This window comes from Lampetra fluviatilis, chromosome 10 (genome assembly GCF_964198595.1).
Source record: "Lampetra fluviatilis chromosome 10, kcLamFluv1.1, whole genome shotgun sequence".
In the NCBI taxonomy this organism is placed as follows: domain Eukaryota; kingdom Metazoa; phylum Chordata; class Hyperoartia; order Petromyzontiformes; family Petromyzontidae; genus Lampetra; species Lampetra fluviatilis.
In genome coordinates, this window is record NC_136284.1 from 2,493,077 (window position 1) to 2,515,116 (window position 22,040).

Below are 22,040 nucleotides of genomic sequence, written 5' to 3' on the forward strand. Positions count from 1 at the left end.
TCGTCAGAAAAATGGCCTCGGCATACGAAACAAACATCGGGATCCCGGCGAGAATCACCTCCAGCGAAGCAGCCGGGGCTTTAGGGACACCGCGACCCGAGCTGTCCCTGGGGTAACGCGAATTCGGGGTCGACCGCCTCGGGCCCCGCGCTTTGGGGAGGGGGGGCGCGCTTTGACGTTACCGTGTGAGATGTGTGGGATTCACGGCCCTGACCGTGATGTATTCCCACGGCGAGCTCCTTCAGAGAGGGATAATTACGGCACCGACGATGCACAGACCATCCGCTAACACCAAGCGCGCCGCCAGGTTGATTACATTCATCAAGGTGGCTTGCTGATGAGTGCCGAGAGCACAAAACCGGCCCGTGTGCTCTGACGCACGATAAACGGATATAATTATGGTTGCATCAGCCGCTAACGTAGTTTTTCTTTCCCCCCACTCGCTCCAGCGATTTTATCCAAACATGCACAGCACAAACATGCACTGATGAGCCAACCACACAAAGTGTGATCCTGGCTACTAAGGCTTCGTGAATTACACTTCGTAAGTTATTGCCGTTCCAGCCACGCGGTCCGCTACAGTGCAGTGGACACAAAGACAAAGGTCCCCCGTGTAGCCTTAACAGACTGTTGTGGCAAGTGCTGTTAGCGAGCAGCTATGAAGACCGTCACGGCACATAAGGGGGTGGCCATCACCACACCCGACCGCCTTTGTCTCCCCAGTGGCGATATTTACACACCGCACCAGGTACTCATTTAAGGCTGAGTCGACCTAGGGGAGGCCCAAGGCCGGTTCAGATAATCGCTATCACTGGTGTTGACCGTGAGAGGGAATAGAACTCGGGTCGCAGGCGTTCGTTGCGCAGGGCGCTAACCGCTCCACCACCGCTCCCCACATCACACACGGTGGACAAAACAAAGACACAGACACACCACGAGACAAGACAAAGGTGCCCCACGTAGCCTTTCACAGACTGCTGGGGCAAGTGCTGTTAGTGAGCGCCTACTAAAGCTGGCAACTGCACGCGGAGCGGGTGATGTTGGCCAGGACCCCGTGCGCTCGGCCGCCTTTGTCTCCCCAGCATTGACGTTTGCCCGCACCGCGTCAGGTGCTTGTTCAAGGCTGAGCCGACCGCACACGAGACTCTGAATAGGTTCAGCTGCCATTCGTTTTCCGTGGCGGGAATCGAACTGGGGTCGCATGGGGTTTAGCGCATCGCGTGAACGACGACGACGTCACCAACTACCGCCCCCCCCACCCCCCACTGTTGGGGCAGGTGCTGTTAGCGAGCACCTATTAAGGCCACCGCTCACCCACGTGGCACACTTTTAGTGCCGAAGGTTCACGAGCCACACGATGATGGCACACGCGACTGCAACACAAAGCAATGAAGGGAACACATCGTTCCATGCGTTCCGTTCATTCATTCATGGAGCGACGCGTCCCCCTCCCACCCCCCGCAGCTGTTCTGCGAGACCTGCCCTTTCCCCGAGACTCTTCTGAGCGCTCTCACAGCCTTCGTCATCGCCATCGTTATGCAGGCGGGAAGTCCCCGTACCACTTTACCTATAGGAGTCCATAAGAGGTGTTAGGACAGGGGTATGAGGACTTCCCGCCCGCCCGCCCGCCCTGTGATGGTCTAGCGCCCGGGTCCCCGCTGATGCCCGCGCCGTGGGTTTGTCTCCTGCCAAAGGCCACCAAAGGTCACCTTCCACAGCGTTCCCGCTCCGAGAAGTCTCTGCCGGGGTCAGATCCAGTCAGGTCGGCGTCACCCCGACACGGAGAGAAGTCGTTGGATCGGGTCAGGTCGAGGTGCCAGATCGGGTCGAGCCGAGTTGGGGCCCCAGGCCAGGTTGGGCGAGGTCGGGCCCAGCCCGGCACGGGTCGGGCCCAGCCCGGCACGGGTCGGGCCCAGCCCCGGCACGGGTCGCGCCCAGCCTGGCACGGGTCGGGCCCAGCCCGGCACGGGTCGGGCATCGCCGTGGTGGCGCCGTGGCTGTGCTACGTCTGCTGCTCGAGGTGCGAGAGCGACTTCTTGACTCGCAGCGCCGTGAGCCGCGCCGCCGCGTTGCCGTACCAGCACTCGCACATGAGGCGGCCCATCGCCCTCAGCGCCTGCACGCAAAGACACAGATCCCCCGTGTAGCCTTGACAAACCGTCGGGGCAAGGGCTGTGAGCGAGTACCGACTGAGGCCGCGACTGGCGCTCGAAGAGGCGGTGGTGTCGTAGAAACCATCGCAGCGCACACAAAAACAAAGACAAAGATCCCCCGCGTAGCCTTAAGATAATATGAGGGCGAGTGCTGTGAGCGAGCACCTATAAAGGCCGGCACGGCACACGAGGAGGTGGGTGGCTAGCATCACGCCCGACCGCCTTTGTCTCCCCAATGGCGATGTTTACACATCGCACCAGGTCCTCATTTGAGGCCGAGTCGACCTAGGGGAGGCCCAGGACCGGTTCAAATAATCGTCACAGGTGTTAGCCGTGAGCGGGAATCGAACTTGGGTTGCCGGGTTCGTAGCGCAGCGCGCTGACCGCTACTCTACACTGCCGCTCCCCACACGCAAAACAACAACAACCGCGAGCGAGTCACCACTAAATGGTGGCCACGTCACCACAGCGCTCGTGCCAGGCTATGTGCATATTCTTAGGTTTTTTCGGTAAAGTCACGTAGGTAAAAAAATTAATTGAAATTAATAAAAGTGAAATAAAAATAAATCACGACGTTTCGGAGGCAACACTTGATGCAGTACAGCAATCGTACTTGATACAGTACAGCAATCGTGCTGTGACGGTTCCACCTGAAGAGGGAAGCTTGTGTTGCCTCCGAAACGTCGTGATTTTTATTTTATTTTACTTTTTTTAATTTCTATTTAAATTTTTTACCTACGTGACTTTACCGAAAAAACCTAAGAATATGAATCCTTGCAGTCACGAAAGCTTCAAATCTAGAATTAGGCTATGTGCACTTTAAGGCCACGTGAAGTGTCGAACGCCCGCTGGCAGGAGGTCACGGAACGGGTACCATGGGCTGCTTGACTGAGATGACCGTCGGATGCACACCCACTGTGAATTCCCTCGTACATCCACGCACGGGACAGACCCAGATGCCGTGCGTAGGTCGACTGACACGTTTCGCTGGAGCACCGCGTACACACATTTACACGCATACACCCACACATTCATAAACACACCAACATCACGGTGGGGGCGGGGGCGGGGGGGTTGGGCGAGGTGCGTGACCGGGGGTGACCTCAGCCCCCCGGCACGAATCTCTGCCCTCGCGAGCACGCTCATCGTTCACGCCGGTCGCCGCATCTCACGTCTCCTCCTCCTCCTCCTCTCTCTCTCGCGCTGCCTCAAATGGAGAGAGAGCAAAACAAAAGCCGCTGGGCCGCCGCTTTTGATTGCAGCTGCAGAGTGCGATGCGAGCACTTACGGGCACCCGTGCATTATTCATTTGACGCTTAGCGATGGGGGAAGGGGGAGGGAGGCGGGATAGAGAACGGCGAATTCCTTGAGAAGGGATCGATTAAAGGCGCGAGCGACGGAGGCGTCGTGAAGAATGGGTGACATCGCGGCCGGCAGCGGCGCGCGAGTGCAGAGGGAGTCGGAGAGGCAGTCACGGACTCGCTCGACTGCCTCTCCGTGCAGAGGTCACCTCTTGTCCCTGCAGGTGCTTAGAGCCTCGCTGCTTAGCCAGATCCACCAAGCCCCCACCCCCGCGCACAGAGAAGAGCCGTCACCACCACGCTGTCTTCACCACGCCGTTACCACCATGCCGTCTCCACCACGCTGTTACCACCACGCCGTTATCATCACGCTGTCATCACCACGCCGTTACCACCACGCTGTTACCACCACGCCGTTATCATCACGCTGTCATCACCACGCCGTTATCACCACGCTGTTATCACCACGCCGTTATCACCACGCTGTTATCACCACGCCGTTATCACCACGCTGTTATCACCACGCCGTCATCACCACGCTGTTATCACCACGCCGTTATCACCACGCTGTTATCACCACGCCGTTATCACCACGCTGTTATCACCACGCCGTTATCATCACGCCGTTATCATCACGCCGTTATCCCCACGCGCGTGCCGTGGGATCGAACTGCGACGGCGGTGCGCGGCTTTGACGCGGGTCCCCCACTCACCTCGGAGCTCTGCCAGCGGTTGGGGATGTTGGGCCGCAGCCTCTGGTCGCACACCGCGCGCCGCATGTCCTCCACCGACGGGTCCGGGGGCACCGCGTCGTGGTACGGCAACTGGTACTCCTCCGTGATCCCTGCGCGCACCCGGGGACCGGCGGCCACGAGGCAACGAGGAGGAACGAGAGACGTGCGGATCAGAAATCGGCGATCGCTGGCTGCGTAGATTCAAGGTTTGTGGAACGAATAGGGATTGTAGGATTATGAGTCAGAGACCAGGGAATGAGGCACAAGAGACAATGTGCCAGGAAAGAGAGAGAGAGAGCGGTCGGAGATTAGGAATACTGTGTTGGGGATCACGTCTGTATGTGGAACTTCTTTCACGTAGCCAACTATCATTCACGGAGGGGTCAGAAGTTAGCAAAAGGGAACCAGGGACAATGGATCAGGGATTTTAAAAAGACGGCCAGGAATCGGGTTGCAGGGATGAGAGAGCAGGCATCGCGAGTCAGCGACCAGGCCATGAGAGCTGAGAGGTGCGGTGACTCGGGGTCGGGGTTGGGGGCGCTGCGAGTGACGCTGGGCAGGTTGGCACCACGGCGCCCTCACCACCACTGGAGCAGCGCCGCGCCATCTCCCAGAAGACGAGCCCCAGAGCGTAAATATCCGCGCGCTTGAACGAGTCGAAGTGCCACGCGTTGATGGAGTCGGCGAGCACCTCGGGGGCCATGTACCTGCACGCGCGCACAAGGGGCGGAGCTGCTGTCGAGTCCTCGGCAGGCGGTGCAAATGCTGACTGCTGCGCCCCCCCCCCCCGCTCTGCCCCTCGCTCCCCCCCCGCCCCCCCCAGTACTTCACCACGATGGTCAGGGCAGGTTGGTGAAATTTCGGGGAGTGGAGCTGACCTGGTTCCGATTATCACTCGTACACCGATGTTAACCGCTTGCTGAGAATCAAACTCAAGTGTTCGGGTTAGCAGTGCAAGTGCGTTAACCACCAGACCACCGCTCCAGCCTAATTCGTCGTCGTCGTCAGCCACGATCAATCCACCGCTGGATGGAAGGGCGAGCCGTCGAGGGAGGTCGAACCCCGCATGCCGCGCCGCCGGCGCTCACCGCTTGGTGCCGGTGCGGCTGCTGGGCGCGATGTCGATGGAGTCCGAGGCGGAGTCGTGGCGCACGGCGAGGCCCAGGTCCGCGATGCAGCACGTGCGGTTGCGCTTCACCAGGATGTTCTTGGACTTGAGGTCACGGTGCGCGATCGCCGGCTTGCCTGGTTGGGTGACCAGCAGGCGGAGGCGACTGCGTGAGTCACCGAGTGACGACGTACGATGCGACGGACGGAGAAAGCGACAATGGTGACCGACAAACCAGCGGACGGCGCCGCGGGGTTACAGAGAGAGCCGCAAGGTGACAGAGAGAGCCACAGGGTGACAGAGAGAGACACGGAATGACAGAGCCACGGAGTGACAGAGAGAGACACGGAGTGACAGAGCCACGGAGTGACAGAGAGAGACACGGAGTGACAGAGCCACGGAGTGACAGAGAGAGACACGGAATGACAGAGCCGCAGGATGACAGAGATCCACAGATGGTTCCACAGAGCAATCGACAGAGTGATAAAGTGACACTGTTAGAGACAGAGCACGATGAGAGTGGCACAGCACGCCTGCTATGGCGAGGATGGTGTTGCGAGCCTGGCCACTCTTGTGCGCTGAGCCTCGCCCGATGACTCCGGTGTGTTGAGCGTGGAGGAGGCAGCTCACCCTGCGTGCCCACGATCTCCATGTGCAGGTGCGCCAGGCCGCTGGCTGCCGACTGGGCGAGCGTGATGACCTCCCTCTCGGTCACCGTGGTGCGGTTCAGGAAGTCGAATAGGGAGCCCAGCTCGTGGTAGTCGGACACGAGCCACAGCTGCGTCCACGTGCCGTTGTCTGCGAGCAGGTGGACACGGACAGCTGTGCGAGCGTGGCGCCGCAGGTTGCACCTCTTTAAAGCCGGGGTCACGCCACCACGCCGCGTCATCGCGGTTGTGATGTGCGGCTCTCCGATGTGCTTTCGCGTTGTGCCCCATGGGGGGGGGGGTGTTTTTGTTTTAATTTGTTTAAAGATATTATTCATTTCAGCAGCAAAGTCGCCCCCAGAGAGCTACGGACCTTAGTTGCAACCGTGGTGACCATAGGTCAGCGATACAAGCGGCGAGTGTCGTTCGTATACGTGTTGAACTTCTTTCGCACCGTACGTAGCCGACCGTGCTAATCGGAGGTGCGGGGGAAGGGAAACGAAAGGCACTTTACGTGTTACAGGAAAAGAGAACGGGTCTAAAGGGGGGACAAATGTAATTTAACGAAGGGGGGCGGGGGGGGAAGGGTGGGGGGGGAGCATGTGGCTGCAGTGCCATCGTCAGATTGTTTATCAAACGGAAGCAGTGGCGGCTCGTGACTTGGTTCCGTTTCGTTGGTGGGGCGCTGTTGGCGGCGGAGCTCGGGGCGCCGCGTCCGATACCTTTGTTGTCGGCGGCGATGAATCCCAGGATGTGCTCGTGGCGCAGCATCATGGTCTGGTAGATCTCCGTCTCGCGGAACCACGAGCGCTCGTCCCTGGACGAGAAGATCTTGACGGCCACGTGCTCGCCGCTCCACACGCCGCGCCACACCTCGCCGAAGCGGCCCTTGCCGATGGCCTCCTGCAGCACGATGGTGCGCGCGATGGTGCGCTGCACCAGCAGCGGCAGGCCTGCCACGGGCACGGGGTCACCCAGCGGGGTCAGCAAGCGGGTACACCCAGCGGATCACCCACGGGTCACCCACGGGTCACCCAGCAGGTCACCCAGTGGGGTCACCCAGCGGGGTCAAGCCAGCAGGTCACCAACGGGTCACCCACGGGTCACCCAGTGGGGTCACCAAGCGGGGTCACCCACGGGTCACCCACGGGTCACCCAGCAGGTCACCCAGCGGGGTCAAGCCAGCAGGTCACCAACGGGTCACCCAGCGGGGTCACCAAGCGGGGTCACCCACGGGTCACCCACGAGTGACCCAGTGGGTCATCCAGTTGGTCACCCAGCGGGTCACCCACGGGTCACCCAAGGGTCATCCACGGGTCACCCAGCGGGGTCAAGCCAGCGGGTCACCAACGGGTCACCCAGCGGGGTCACCAAGCGGGTCACCCACGGGTCACCCAGCAGGTCACCCCGCGGGTCACCCAGCAACTCACCCACGGGTCACCCACGGGTCACCCAGCGAGGTCCACCCCACGGCGCAGTGGACAGACATCCATCCAACCTCACCCTCCTTCACCCTCTTCTTGTCGTGTCAGGTTGCATGGGGAAGTTGATCAGTAATGTGGATATGTTGATGTCAAGGTTGATAGGTGAGCCCGTGCGTGGCTTCAGGGTTAGACCCACAGACTCACATAGAGAACCCATAGACTCACATAGAGACAATACATGAATATAGAGACCCATCAACCCACATAGAGACCCATAGACTCACATAGAGACGCATAGATAAGCGGCGTGGCTGCGTGGCCCACAGTCTTAGAGAAACACTCAGGGTCTCCGGGCACTAAAAATAGCAATGATTTGCAGCAATGTATTATTGAACCTATCTGTGCAGAGTTGTAACTGTTATCCCCGAATGCACGTAGAGTTACTTTGGTTAGTCCGGTTTCCTCGCGCGTGTGAAATCGATTCCCCCCATCGCCCTGATCAGTGTAGGATCCTCCTGAGAAATAATCGTGAAATTCGCTGACGCTTTTGTTTCATTTGCTACTTTTTTTCTCCCAAAATGTACTTCCAGCTGTTCCTTATCAGCCGTCATTGTGGCACGAGAGATTACGTCACCTGTCGGAACCCTGGCGGCGAGCGGACAGCCCCGTGTGAGTTACCGGTCCGGGACAATCACGGAGCCATGTCCAGTGACCTTCTCCACCTTGCAAGTTATGTTCGCTGCATCCCAACTAAAGTGTATTTTTAATCTTAGAGCCAGAAGGTGCTAAACGAACGTCCCTGATGTGGTACCCACAGTTATTTTCTGACTGTGCAGCCGTGGTGATGTAACGAGACGAGGAATCGGTCCGCTTCTCAGAACTGGCATCGCCAACTTCTCATTCGAGAATGACCTTTGTGAGATAACTTCTTCAAACTGCATAGATTTCTAAGAGGCTACTTTGTTGCCACTTTGAACAGGGCTGCAAGCTTTGCCAGATGAGGTGACAAACGTTCGTTTTTGTTTCGTGGATTCATTCGTGGCCGCGAGTAGCCAGGATTGTTTAAGCCAGAGTTGTTTAAGCCAGGGTGTGTATAAGCCAGGTCTGTTTAAGCCAGGATTGTTTAAGCCAGGTGTGTTTAGGCCAGGGTTGTTTAGCCCAGGTGTGTTTAGGCCAGGGTTGTTTAGGCCAGGTCTGTTTAAGCCAGGGTTGTTTAAGCCAGGGTTGTTTAAACCAGGGTCTGTTTAGGCCAGGTGTGTTTAAGCCAGGTGTGTTTAAGCCAGGTGTGTTTAAGCCAGGTTTGAGTGACGCGTCGTTGGCTTTCACGGCCAATGTTATTCATAAAAAGTTATTTGGGTTAGATCGCGTAAACAAATATAAATTCTGGCGAATCGCCCGATGCAGCTGGTTGTAATCATCAACGACACATTCATATTCACGCGATCTAACCCAAAATAACCTTCATTGTGAAGAAGCCAGGTTTAATCACTCAGGGGCGGCTCACACCACAATCCAAACCCAGCATCTCAGCGGCGCCGGCTCAGATAACTCTGAACCACGGCCATCGTGACCAGACTCGCTTGAAAGAGAACTGCACAGCGTGAGCAGTCATCCTGAAGAAGCCTCCTCCGACTCTCGTCTTCCACAGAGCCGGTCTCGCGTTGTTTGTTTTATTTGGTGCAACACCGCGCTCCGTCCGCCAGGCGACGCCACCACTCGCTGCTGCGACGTGAACGTGGTGAAGCAAACGTCATCGTCGTCATGCTTCTCCGCCCGTCGTTTATTTGGCCAGAGCGGAGAGCCTCACGGAGAAGGGAAATCCGAGCAGACCGTCCCCCATGCGATAATGGGTCAAAGTAAATACGCAAGCTCCACTCTGTCTCCCCGCGCAACAACACGTATCATCATTTGAGTTCATCTCAGCCTAATTATCGGATTTCCGGACCAATGACTATATCAAGCAGCGTTTGTTAACGCAAACACAACGCTCTGGACCGGTTTCGACCGCCTGGGTCCCATCAGCAGTGTCGGGCGTGTTAAACAAATGTAGCCAGACGACCAGATGGTACGACTACTCCTACTTTTATTTTTTCAGGTAAGGCCCACTCAGCTACATGGCCCTTTTTCCAGAAGCGACCTGGCCACAAATGATATCTCAACAAAGTGGCTTATCACATGGAAATTAATAGTAACCCAACACTCTAAACGCGCATTTCTAAATGTGGAAGGAAAAACCGGAGAACCCGGAGAAAAATCCACGCCACCGCGGTGGAGAACACCCAAACTCCAAATACACAGGCGTCGGGATCGAACCCACGACCTCCTGTATACCAGACGAGGTAGTTCACATCTCGCCACCGCAGAGTAGGAGTGCGCCATACGGAATATGGGATCCCATTAGAATAGTAGGATGAGTAACGTTACAATCGTCGGCGCTTTGTGATGTGCCGCGTGAGGTTGCGGGGGGGGGGGGCGGTGCGGAGTGGGTACCAGATCCGGAGCCGGTCGTTCCCGAGTCGTAGAGGTCCCGGATGCTGACGCCGTCCAGGATGTACGCCTGGCCCAGGGACTGCTCCTTGTCGGCGCGGGCGCCGCGCTGCAGCCTGCGCATGGCGAGGGGCCCCTCGTGACCCCCCCAGCCCCGCAGCGCGCGGAGCCCCGCGACCGAGAGGCACGCGAAGAGCACCGCGAGCGCCGAGGCGACCATCACCACGTGCAGGTGGCCCCACAGCGGCGCCGGGCCCGGGGACAGAGTCGGGCCCACTGGGGGCACGCGGTTAGCATCAGCATCAGCAGCAACAGTATCAGCATCACCAGTATCAGCAGCAGTATCAGCGTCATCATTAGCATTATCAGTATCATCAGCAGCAGCAACAGTATCGGCATCATCAGTATCAGCAGCAGTATCAGTGTCATCAGCAGCATCATCTTCAGCATCATCATCGGAAGCAGTATCAGCGTCATCATCAGCATCATCATCACCAGTATCATCGGCATCATCAGCAGCATCATCATCATCATGAGTATCATCAGCATCATCAGCATCATCAGCAGCAGTATCAGCGTATCAATCACCATGTTGTAATCACAGTTATCGTCATCATCACGACAATGCCAATCTCCACTCCCTATGTATTTACTGTCATCATGATCATCATCACAGACGCGTTCATCGTCATCCTCATCATCTTCCTCATCCATCCATTATTTATCATCGGACATCATCAGGCACTAACATCATAAAAAACCATCAAATCATTATCCGGGCGCTCCGGATTCCTCCCACTCGTATAATAAACAAATCATCATTATTTGGCTGAAAACATAGCTTCAAATAAAATCCCGAATAAATGTAATAATAATCGAGCCACTTTCATCCATCTCCATCGTGACCGTCATCCAGGGTGGTTCCCGATCTCACATCCGAGGGAGGCCTCGTCCTCACAGAGGGCTCAGTGGGGCGGTACGAGAGAGGGGCACATTTGCCCCGGCGTCCAAAAACAAAAACACCTTTGGTGGCTTCATCGCCATCAAAGACAAACACCCCCCCCCCCCCGCCGTATTGCTGTTAGCGAGCACCCATTTAAGTGCTGTTAGCGAGCACCCATTTATTACCAGCGCAACTTTCTTCGCGATGTCGAGTCGCGCGCGCGTGTGGCGTGTGATGTCTGTATGTACGTTGCGCTTCCTCCGCACCGTACGTAGCCAACCGTGCTGGTGGGAGGTGCGTGAAAGGCCACAATGTTACGCAACGCGACACAATGTGCCACATTATGACACAATGTGCAACTTTAAAACAATGACCGCCACGCACTCGCAGCGGGCAGGCTGCGTGCATGCAGCCAGAGCTCGAGTACGTCTGCATATCTGTCTTTGATTTGTGTGTCTCTCCATCTGTGTCTGTGTCTATACATCTGTGTGTGTGTGTCTGTGTCTATACATCTGTGTGTCTGTGTCAATACGGCCTTCATAGCTGCTCGCTAACAGCACTTGCCCCAACAGTATGTTAAGGCTATACGGGTGATCTATGTCTATGTGAGAAGCGGTAGTGTAGTGGTTAGCACGCTGTGCTATGAACGCGAGTTCGATTCTCGCTCACCAGTCCTGGGCCCCCCTAGGTCGACTCAGCCTCAAATGAGTACCTAGTGCGGTGTGTAAAAACAGCGCTACTGGGGAGACAAAGGCGCTCGGTTGTGGTGCTGGCCACCCACCCCCACGTGTGCCGTGCCGGCCTTCGTAAGCGCTCGCTAACGGCACTTGCCCCCACTGTCTGTGGGGGCTGTAAGGGGGATCTTTGTTTCTGTCTGCGTTCATGTGTGGGGAGCGGTGGCGCAGTGGGTGGTGGGTGGGCACGACTCCCCGCTCAGCTCACCGCTGCTGGCGGGCGGGGCGATGTCCACGCTGTTGCAGAAGTCCGTGTCGCAGCAGAGCGTCTCGTAGAACTGCACGGAGCGCATGCAGAAGAAGGGGCGGTGCGGAGGCTGCAGGTTGCGGAGCGAGACGCACACGCGCTCGTGCACCACGGAGCCGTTCTCCAGACGCGTGGCCGAGGCGAGGCACAGGCCGTCCGTGTCGCAGGTGTAGTTGGTGCGGGCGCAGCGCAGGCACACGCAGCGGAGAGCTGGGGGTGGCATGGGGGGAAGGCACGGGTGTGGGGAGGGCTCAGAGGGGAGGCTTCGTTGTTGTTGTGATGCTAAGTGGTGGAAGTGGTGTTAACAAGGTGGCAAAGATTGTGATGAGATAATGATGACGGTAATAATCCACGGGTGATTACGATGCTTGATCATAATGGCGGTAACTGCCAGCGAATCGTCGGACTACCAAATTGGTGACAGTGTGTGGATCGTTTTACAATTTAAAAAGTTACAATTTGGCCAAGTTACTCCACGTGACAACTTTACTAATCGACTGCGTCGGGTGGAGGAGGCCGTGCCACACAAATTTTACCTCCGCGGACTGACCAAGAAATCAATAATGAATCATCATCCTCATCATTGCTATCATCAAATCACCGTCACCCTTATCACCCGTGGATTATTGGAGCCATCACGAGTTAATCGCGACCTTCGTCAATGTGCTGCCACCACCACCACAACAATCATAAAGACAACACCGACGCCCCTTAATCAACACGGGGAAGTTTGAGCACGCGGCAAGGGAAGTGGGCGGGGGGCATTTTGAAATTTGGATATTTGTCCAATCCAATTCTTGAGTGTCAGGTGTGTGTGGGGGTGTCTCACTCCCTTCTACCCCCCCCTCCTGCCCTCACCCCCGTGCCCTACATGACCCACGCACTCTCTCGACAACCCAGTGACCCCCCTTGCTCGCCTACCGCCACCCGTTTCGTGTCAGCCACGCCACCCAACTCCACTCAGCCCGCACCCCCCCGCGCCCACTGCCCCCTCCATCTCCCCCCCCCCAGCGAGTCCCGCTAACTCGCTGCGCCACAGCGCGACACAACGACACGCGATGGGACACGATGCAACTCAGCGACACAACGCCACGCGATGGGACACGATGCGACACAAGACAACCCCATCTCACACAGGGTGCCGCACAATGTGACTAAATCTGACACCCGTTGACACAATGCGACACTGACAATGCGACGCAATATTACATAATGCGACTCAGCGACACAATACCACGCAATGCGACACAGCGACACAATGCGACACAGTGACACAATATCACACGATGTGACAGCGCGAGACAATGTAACCAAATCTGACACAACGCGACACACAACGTGACACATTCTTACACAATGTGCAGCTTCAAATCAATCACCGCCATGCACTCGCAGCGGGCAGGGCTGCGTGCATGCAGCCAGACCTCGAGTGCGTCTGAATATCTGTCTTTGATTTGTGTGTCTGTACATCTGTGTGGACCTGTGTTGTGTGCGCGTCTGTGTCTATGAGAGAAGCGGGAGTGTAGCGGTTAACGCGCTGCGCTAGGAACCCGGCGACGCGAGTTCGATTCTCGCCCACCAGTCCTGGGACTCCCCTAGGTCGACTCAGCCTCAAATTAGTACCTGGTGCGGTTGCGTAAAGACAGCGCTACTGGGGAAACAAAGGCGGTCGATTGTGATGCTGGCCACCCACCCCGTCGTCTGCCCTGGCGCCCTTCATCGGAGGACGAGTGTGTCTGTGTCTGTCTTTGATTTGTGTGTCTGTGTGTCTGTGTGTGTCTGTGTGTCTGTGTGTGTCTGTGTGTGTGTCTGTGTGTCTGCGTGTGTCTGTGTCTGTGTGTGTGTCTGTGTCTGTCTTTGATTTGTGTGGCTGTGTGTGTCTGTGTGTCTGTGTGTGTCTGTGTGTGTCTGTATGTCTGTGTGTGTGTGTGTCTGTCTATATGTCTGTCTTTGATTTGTGTGTCTGTGTGTGTCTGTGTGTCTGTGTGTCTGTGTGTGTCTGTGTGTCTGTGTGTGTGTGTTTCTGTGTGTCTGTGTGTGTCTGTGTGTCTGTGTGTGTGTCTGTCTTTGATTTGTGTGTCTGTGTGTGTCTGTGTGTCTGTGTGTGTCTGTGTGTGTCTGTGTGTGTCTGTGTGTCTGTGTGTGTGTGTCTGTGTGTTTGTGTGTGTGTCTGTGTCTGTTTTTGATTTGTGTGTCTGTACGTCTGTCTGTGTCTGTGTACGGTGAGCGGTGGCGCAGTGGTTAGCGCGCCGCATTACGAACCCAGCGACCCCAATTCGATTCCCGCGTATGACCAATAACAGTGGCGAAAATTGTAACCGGCCCTGTGAGCCTCTCCTAGGTCGACTCAGCCGTGAATGAGTACCTGGTGCGGTGCGTAAGCATCCTCACTGAGGTGGTGAGGTGACCGTGCGCGGTTCTGGCCACCCACCCCCTCGTGTGCCGTGCCGGCCTCTAAAATGCTGTGCTCGCTAACAGGTCCCATCTATCCTGCACGGGATCTCGTGGTGGATCTTGGCCTTTGCTCTGTATCGTCCGCGAGCCGCCGCGACAGCTGAGGCCTGTGGATTAGGCAAGCTCGCTCGGTTCTGAGCGCTAAAACAACCGTCCCATTCGAGGCCGAGAACATCTGTAACTCATCGATGGGAGGCGGCGGGGGGGGTGTTAGGGGTTACGCGATCTCGTTTAGAACAAGTGAGTGTCAACGCACAACAAACACGATCTGGCTTCCGAGAATAGCTGTGAATTTGGTCAGCGTCAACAACAACAAGAACAACATCGACGCCCGACTTGGGGAGCCGTCGTTGCCGTCAACTGGCAAGGCGGTCCGTGCGTGCCCGACGATGAGTCGAGGTTGGAGACACCGGGACGGACACGTGCCGTTGCGTCAAGTGGGTGATGCAGACGCGACGACCCAGAACTGGAGTCTTGCCCAGCTCATCACGTGGCCACACGGGATGACACTCGTGCCTCGACACACACACACGCGTTTAAGGCTGAGTCGACCTAGGGGAAGCCCAAGACCGGTTCAGATAATCGCTATTACTGGTGTTGGCCGTGAGCGAGAATAGAACTCGGGTAACCGGGTTCGTAGCGCAGTGGACACACACCACTTCAACTCACTGGACTCTCCCGCACAAAGACACCCCAATAGCCTTAACAGACTCCTGGGACAAGTGATGTTAGCGAGCACCTGTGAAGGCCGGCACGGCACACGAGGGGATAGATGGCCAACACCACGCCCGGCCGCCTTTGCCTCCCTAGCGGTGATGTTTACACACCGCACCATGTACTCATTAGACGCTGAATCGACCTCGCAGAGGATCAGGACCGGTTCATCTAATCACCGCTGGTGTTTTCCGTGGGCGAAAAACGAACTTAGGTCGCCGTTTTCGAAGCGCAGCATGCTACAAACTCGCTTAGCTGCACTGCCGCTCCACGCGCGCGCGCGCGCACAACGACAGATACAAGTACGCCACTCGCGGGATTCATATCGCAGTAGCCATCCAAGTCCCAGTTCGAATCCTGTCACCGGTCCGAGACCGCGCGGTGATCTATCCACGAGCAGGAGGACGGCCGAACTGGGTCCCTGAGACCGCTCCACGTTCCGTGCGGTAAGCACAGCGAGTTCGCTACCAGAGGACGAGCGCAACGCGACATCCAACTTCACCGTGACGAGAGACCCCACGCGGATTGCGCTTTCGCCCGTCCCCGGCGCCGACTCGCTGGACACTCACTGCACCTGTGAGGCTCTTTGGCGTGGTCGCGAGCAGCAGCAGCAGCGGCGGCAGCAGCGGGAGGAGGAGGAAGGCGACGTGACGGTGGCCCCGGGAGGAAGTCGCCATCCCGCTGGAGAGAGGCGACGGGTGGCCTCTGGCCTGGAGAGCGAAGCGGCGATGGGTGTCGCGTTGCGGTGGTGGTGGAGTTGGGGGAGAGGCGCCCTGCAGGTTCCCTGGGGGCGGCGCGCGCGCGGTCGTGGCAGCTGAATGGCGCGTGCCAAAGCGCCCGGCGCGCCCCGCCCCTCATCCCACCCCCACCCCGTGCTCTCTCACTATTAGCGAACATCCCAATCATCTCTCGGAGAGAAAACAACACAGCGCCGCTTCCACCCCCGCCCGTCTGCCCCGAGCTGTCGTCCTGCGGGTGCCACACTCTGAGCCTGGCGCTGCAGCGCAGGGCGTTAATCGGTGCTCGGTAACGTCACGTGCGCGCGCGCGTACGGAGTGGTCGTTTAGCTGTTAGCGCGCTGCCCTAAGAACCTGGCGACCCGCGTTCGATTCCCGCTCACGGCCAACACCAGCGACGATTATCTGAGCCCCTCCCTAGGTCGACTCAGCCTTAAATGAGTACCTGGTGCGGTATGTAAACATCGTCACTGGGGAGCGTTTGTCTACCCAGTGACGCCTTTGTCTCCGCAGCAACCGTGCTGGCCTTCATATGTGCTCGCAAACAGCACTTGCCTCAACAGTCTGTTGAGGCTATACGGGGGATCTTTGTCGTTGTGTGTGTGCGCCCGCGCGTGTGATTGTACAACAGTCGGCGGGACAGGGTGAAAGGTCGAGGCGGCTCATAGCGGTGGCCCCCGACACGGTGGCACGTGGAGAAGGAGGAGAACCGAACCTCGCAACGCGAGGAACCAGGATCCCCACTCCGCCCTCTCGACAAGGGGGCAGATGCAGACCCCGCTCTGGTTTGGGGGGGGGCGCCCTTCACCCCGCAGCGAGGAGCAGGGGACGCGCGGGACCGTGACCCGGAGCCCTCGGGGTCCGGGTCCGGGTTGGGGTAACGTAGTCGCATCGCTCTCGGCATTCTCTGTCTTCAGTGGGTACAGCTCAACCGCGTGCGCCGCACAATACAAATACACGTCAGGCTTCCCCTCGCTTTACGCGCTAGATGCGTTCCCAAAGAGTGTGGCACAGCCACCCAACTCACAACGCACCGAGGTGATGGCTACCCGAAACAGCTGTCTGCGATTATGGGAAATCAGCTCCCGACGGGGAGAGGGACAATGACCCTCCATGGGGGGAGGGGGGCCCGCGAGCGGAGGAATAGACCAAGGGACAGCTGGGAGACAGCCAAGCGATGATGGCACCGAGAGTCACGGAGATGCGAAATTGGGCAACACGTGGCCGAGGCGGAGTAGTGAGCGCGGAGCCAGCGGAGTGAGAGGAGTGAGAGGGTGGCGTGGACGGGCTCCCCCCCCCCCCCTCCGTGAACAAACACGCGGCTGAATGCAACCCCCGGCTTCGCGCAGTGGGAAGCGACGTGGGGTGAGAGGGGCGGGGGTTGGTGGGGTTCCTGGCACGGCCCTGGGAGAGACACCCAGCTCGACTGGGACATCTGAAAAAGAGCTTCATAGCTCATCGGATTCTTCCAGTGTCAATAATTATTCAGATTCTGAGTTCATATGACCCCCCCTCCCTCACCCTCGCCATGAGTCGCGCGATGCCCGCTGGGGCCTGTGACGCACACACAGAGATGGACCCGCGGGGTCGCCGTCACCTCGCGTTCGCAGACGAACGACAAAATAAATCAACAGTCTAATGTCCACATCGTTGATTAAGGACCACGTTAAGATGTGCAGTAGCATCCATTTGAGAAGAAAAACTGAACGTTTTTTAAAATAAAAAATAATGCGTTGCGGGAACGGCGTGGGTCTGACACGCGGGTTCAAAAGTTTGTAAATGCCGAGTGAACGGTGCCAGCCTGGCACGGGTTGTAAATGCCGAGTGAACGGTGCCAGCCTGGCACGGGTTGTAAATGCCGAGTGAACGGTGCCTGCCTGGCACGGGTTGGTCTCGCGGGGTGGTGGGGGAGTGGTGAGGGGTCGGGGGGGATCTCCCCTGGGAACCCCCGCAGCCCTGGCCGAGCCAATGCATTAACTGGGGCACGAGATAATTACGGGGTGACGACGTGGGGCGCGTAAGCGACGCTAATTAATTCGTCTATGAGCCATCGAGACCACACATCCTCAGCCTGCCTCGTCAACATCGCCGGCGTGACAAGCAGTCGTGTGGGAATATTTGTTGACTCCGAGGCGATGACGTAAACACCTCTTCCCCCTGATGCTCAGGCTCCTCGTCATGCTCCCCCTACTTCTGCTCCTCCTCCTTCAGATCCTCCTCCTCCTCTTGCTGCTGCTGCTGCTGATGATGATGAAAACCGCACACCGCGCTTCCTGTACGTGAACGCGTTGGTTCGTGGAACTGCGAGACAGTGGAATTGGTAGCGAGTGGAATTGCGAGTCAGTGAGCGCATCTGTCCACACGAGGGCAGCATGCGTCCCCGTAGCCGGCACGGCGGATGCCGGTCCCGTTTGACGCGGCAAAACTTCCAGTGGGAGGCGCGAGCTGCGGCGTGGATACCGTGCAGGAGAACTGTCTAATGCCCGCGGAGAACGTTCAGCGCCGCGTCGCGGTGACACAACACACGGACACGCAACATGAAACAAATGCCTCACTCACACCGAGTTGACTGCAGAGGCGCGAACGTGCGACCTCTCCATTGTGTTATGTAAAGTGGGGAGGTGGGGGCGGACGAATGGTCTTGATTTGGGGGGGGGGGGCACCAAGCAAAAAAAGGTTGAGAATTACTGCTTTGGTGGTACCGATTTATTTATACGGACCAATTAGTATATGATTCACACTTTTACTACGCGGGTAGGGCGCAAACCATTACAAAACAAACCGAGCTTTGGCGAGTGATTGGCGCTGCTGGAGAGTGATTTCCTTTCTCCCGCAAGACACGCAAGACATGTTCCGGCCGTTTCGTCCACACGTGAAGAATGTCTTTCCCACGTAGGGGGTGTGGGGGGGGTGCTGGCTACATGTCTCATGGGATGACTGTGTCACAGCGTGGCCGAACTGCAGGGAGGCTAAGATGATGAGGATTGATGCCCTGCATGGCACAGAGACGCAAACTCTCTCTGACACTTTGGACACGTGGCTCAATTAAACCTAACGACGCTTTTTGGCTGCGTACGACGAGAAAGAAGTTCAACATACATACGTACATTTTTATTTTACCAGTGAAGGCCCACCTGAGCTATACGGCTCTTTTTCAGAAGTGACCTGGTCACAAATGATCAATCAGCGAAGTGGCTTATCGTGTGGAAATGTTTCGCAGCCAAATACTCTAAAGGCACGTTTCTTAATGTTTTGGGGAAAACCGATGGACTCCGAGAAAGATCCACACGACCACAGCGTGAACGTGCAAACTCCAAATATACAGGCATTGTCTCGGTCGGGATTGAACCCACGACCTCCCTGTACACCAGGCGAGGTAGTTAACATCTCGCCACCGTGACGCCATACTACTTGTCGACCCCGTCCACCAGCTGCTCTGAGCAAGAGAACCGCGTGGGCGGAGGAGGAGGAGGAGGGGGCCGAGGCGTTGGCCACGGCCTCGTGGCTACATCAGAGTCCCCGTGTGATCCACCAACTCGTGCTGGTGGATCACACGAATGTTGCGGAGACTCCACGACCCCGCGGGTGTGGAGGTGCCATACCCCGGCCCGCCACGAGAGGGCGGCACTGCACCAACATGGACTGCACCTGTTCCGTCCGCATGGGCTCGACGCAGCGGTTCCCAACCTTTGTGACACCAGGTCCCGGTTTCGTGGAAGACAATCACTTTCACGGACGGGGGAGGGGGGGGTCATCTTTGGGTCTTTCCCCCTTTTCAAAGAAGCTCTCCAGCGACGTTTGTTTTGTACTCATTGTGGCTACTAGGGGTTAGCAGCTCGTGGGCTTACCAACACTGTGACTGAGAGAAGTGCGCAGTGCGGGGAAGAGGCGCGGATGGAAGTGGTGAATAATAGAATAATGGGGGCGGGTCACGCGCGGACTCACCGCTCTCACCTCCTGCTGCGGCCCGGTTCCTAACAGGCCACGGGCCGGGACCGGTCTGCGGCCCGGGGGTTGGGGACCCTTGGGTTCGAGTGTTACCCCCCGAGCACGCGTCGGTCGTCTCTGGGTACTTGAGTTTCCTCCTACATGTAAGCACATGTGAGCTCTTTAACACGTAGGCTTTCGCGAGCAATATTGCCCATGATAGAGGGGGTTTTGGGTGGGTTAGATCACACACCGGTGTGCTGTACTAGTAACGAATTGGCGTGCTTCGTTTACGACACATATGAACTCACTGACACCTTCATATTTTATAAGATCGCAGATCTCGGGCAATTGCTGGCGCCGGCTCTCCGCGTGGCTGCTGCTGCTCCCGCTGGCGCCCCTGAGTCGTCCTCTCTTTTCGCGAGCGAGCGTACGCCGTGCGATGCGCGTTACGAGTTGAAGTCAGTCGTTTTACGATTGCGGTATTGGGGGCAGGTGAATCGAGGATGTTTGACGTGTCCGGATTCACGTTGCAGATTATAGGTCCGTGGTAGAGGCAGAGAAATCAGCGGGCCGGCGGGTTCACCGAGGAGGAGGAGGGGGGGACTGCCCATCGGGGCGTCCTACGAGGCAAATGGACTCGGTAATGTGGTTCTGGGGTCACGGCGGTGCTTTGACGCGACGACCAGAGATGGAAACAGAGGAGCGAAAGGACGGCGCGCTAAGCCTCCCCCAAATCACCCCCTTAATTCGTGAGCGCTGTGAGTGACCGGAAAAAATGAATGGGGCCTTCGTTAGCACGTGAGTGGATGAAGCGCGGACGCGCGCGCGTGTGTGGTGTGCGTGTGAGTGGATGAAGCGCGGACGCGCGCGCGTGTGTGGTGTGCGTGTGAGTGGATGAAGCGCGGACGCGCGCGCGTGTGTGGTGTGTGCGTGTGAGTGGATGAAGCGCGGACGCGCGCGCGTGTGTGGTGTGCGTGTGAGTGGATGAAGCGCGGACGCGCGCGCGTGTGTGGTGTGCGTGTGAGTGGATGAAGCGCGGACGCGCGCGCGTGTGTGGTGTGCGTGTGAGTGGATGAAGCGCGGACGCGCGCGCGTGTGTGGTGTGTGCGTGTGTGAGTGGCTGGTTCCTAAGTGAATTGTCGCTGCATCTGCGGAACGTGCCCACAGCGAATTGAGTTGTTGTTTCGATTTGTTACACGGATGGCCGCTGTCGGACGGTTTTCCCATAAGGAGGTCAGCATCAACAAAAAGGAAAACCAAAAACCATTGCAGAGCACGGGTATGCAGCCGTTTCAGAATGGTTGGTTTTTAGAATGACCAGTGGCTCGAAAATAAAAAAAATCCGATTTTTACTCTGACATGAAAAAAATATCGTGTTCCATTGTTTAAAAAAAATTTAATTTTCGACATATTCGTGGGTTTAAACGTGCCACGAGATTCCTAGCGATGATATCACCTCGGGGATTCGCCCCTGATATTGCGTCGTTGGGGGTGGGGACGGCGGGGGGAGGGGACATCACGTGGTGGAATCCGCGGTGTTCAATCACAGCACAGCAGGTGTGGCGGAGCGGATCAAGCTGCTCCTGCGTGCCGCACACGTGTGTGCCATGCGTGTGAATGTGTCCATCAACACCTCGTCAAGATGGTCGCATGACCAGATATGTCTGTTACCTCATTATCCCATTACCTCTTGAAGATAATCACGTGATGCATTACCTCGTTAAGAGGTCACATGAGCGGGTGTGCCAAATTAAGGGTTCCTGTTATGCAGCAGCAGGGGTCCTAGGACAATGAAAACCCAGTCGGTCAGCTGGCGACCTGCACCTGGCCTTATATGCCAGCTGCCTTACCTGTGACTACTCAACAGCCGCGTTCGACTTGCGAGCAGAACCGATGTGCTGTGCTTCTGTCTCCACACACGGGCACGCAACGACGTGGATTCTTAAACTCTCAAAGGTCGGAGCGATTTTCCACTCGAATGAGCAGTGATGCGGTCCCCATTTCCGGTTGCATCCCTGAGCCAGCGGTGAAAATTGCACGTGTATATAGCAGGGCCGAGGCAATCCATTGGATAACTTCTTCACTACAAAGTGGTAGCTGTTTTATCGACCACGCCGAGATGATGCGCTGAGTCAGCAATCGCCAACCAAGCCTTGGAGTCGCAACCTTCCTGAAGACGATCCCTTACTCTGGAAGATGGTCTCCCCGTTGCTATGTGGATCTTTCTCCGGATCCTCCGGTTTTTCCCTCCACATTAAGAAGCAACGTGCATTTTGAGTATTTCAGCGCAATCAATGATCACGTGCTAAGCCACTTGGCTGAGCTATTATTTCTGGCCAGGTCACTTCTGAAAAAGAGCGATAAAAACGTTTTGAAAAGTTTAATAGATGGTTACAGTTTCTCTATTTTCGTGACGAGATAGAAACA

At 57.1% G+C, this 22,040-nt stretch overlaps 1 protein-coding gene across 1 annotated transcript; it reads right to left on the minus strand.

Annotated features, from left to right (window-relative positions):
- Positions 1-2,002: 2,002 nt before the first annotated feature.
- LOC144934291 (TGF-beta receptor type-1-like) lies at positions 2,003-15,623 on the minus strand. The gene is made up of 9 exons (XM_078859969.1): positions 15,521-15,623; positions 11,740-11,988; positions 9,858-10,130; positions 6,666-6,896; positions 5,927-6,094; positions 5,277-5,433; positions 4,771-4,895; positions 4,168-4,298; positions 2,003-2,116 (listed from the first exon to the last, which is right to left on the minus strand). The coding sequence occupies exons 1-9, from the start codon at positions 15,621-15,623 to the stop codon at positions 2,003-2,005; spliced, it is 1,551 nt and encodes a 516-aa protein (XP_078716095.1).
- Between the last annotated feature and the right edge of the window lie 6,417 nt (positions 15,624-22,040).

Coding starts and splice junctions, on each gene's coding strand:
- LOC144934291 (XM_078859969.1), bottom strand. CDS start 15,623: ATGGCGACTTCCTCCCGGGGCCACCGTCACGTCGCCTTCCTCCTCCTC. Junction 10,131..11,739: donor CGCCCCGCCCGCCAGCAGCG/GTGAGCTGAGCG, acceptor GCGTGCCCCCAG/TGGGCCCGACTCTGTCCCCG. Junction 4,896..5,276: donor AGCCGCACCGGCACCAAGCG/GTGAGCGCCGGC, acceptor GCGCGCGTGCAG/GTACATGGCCCCCGAGGTGC.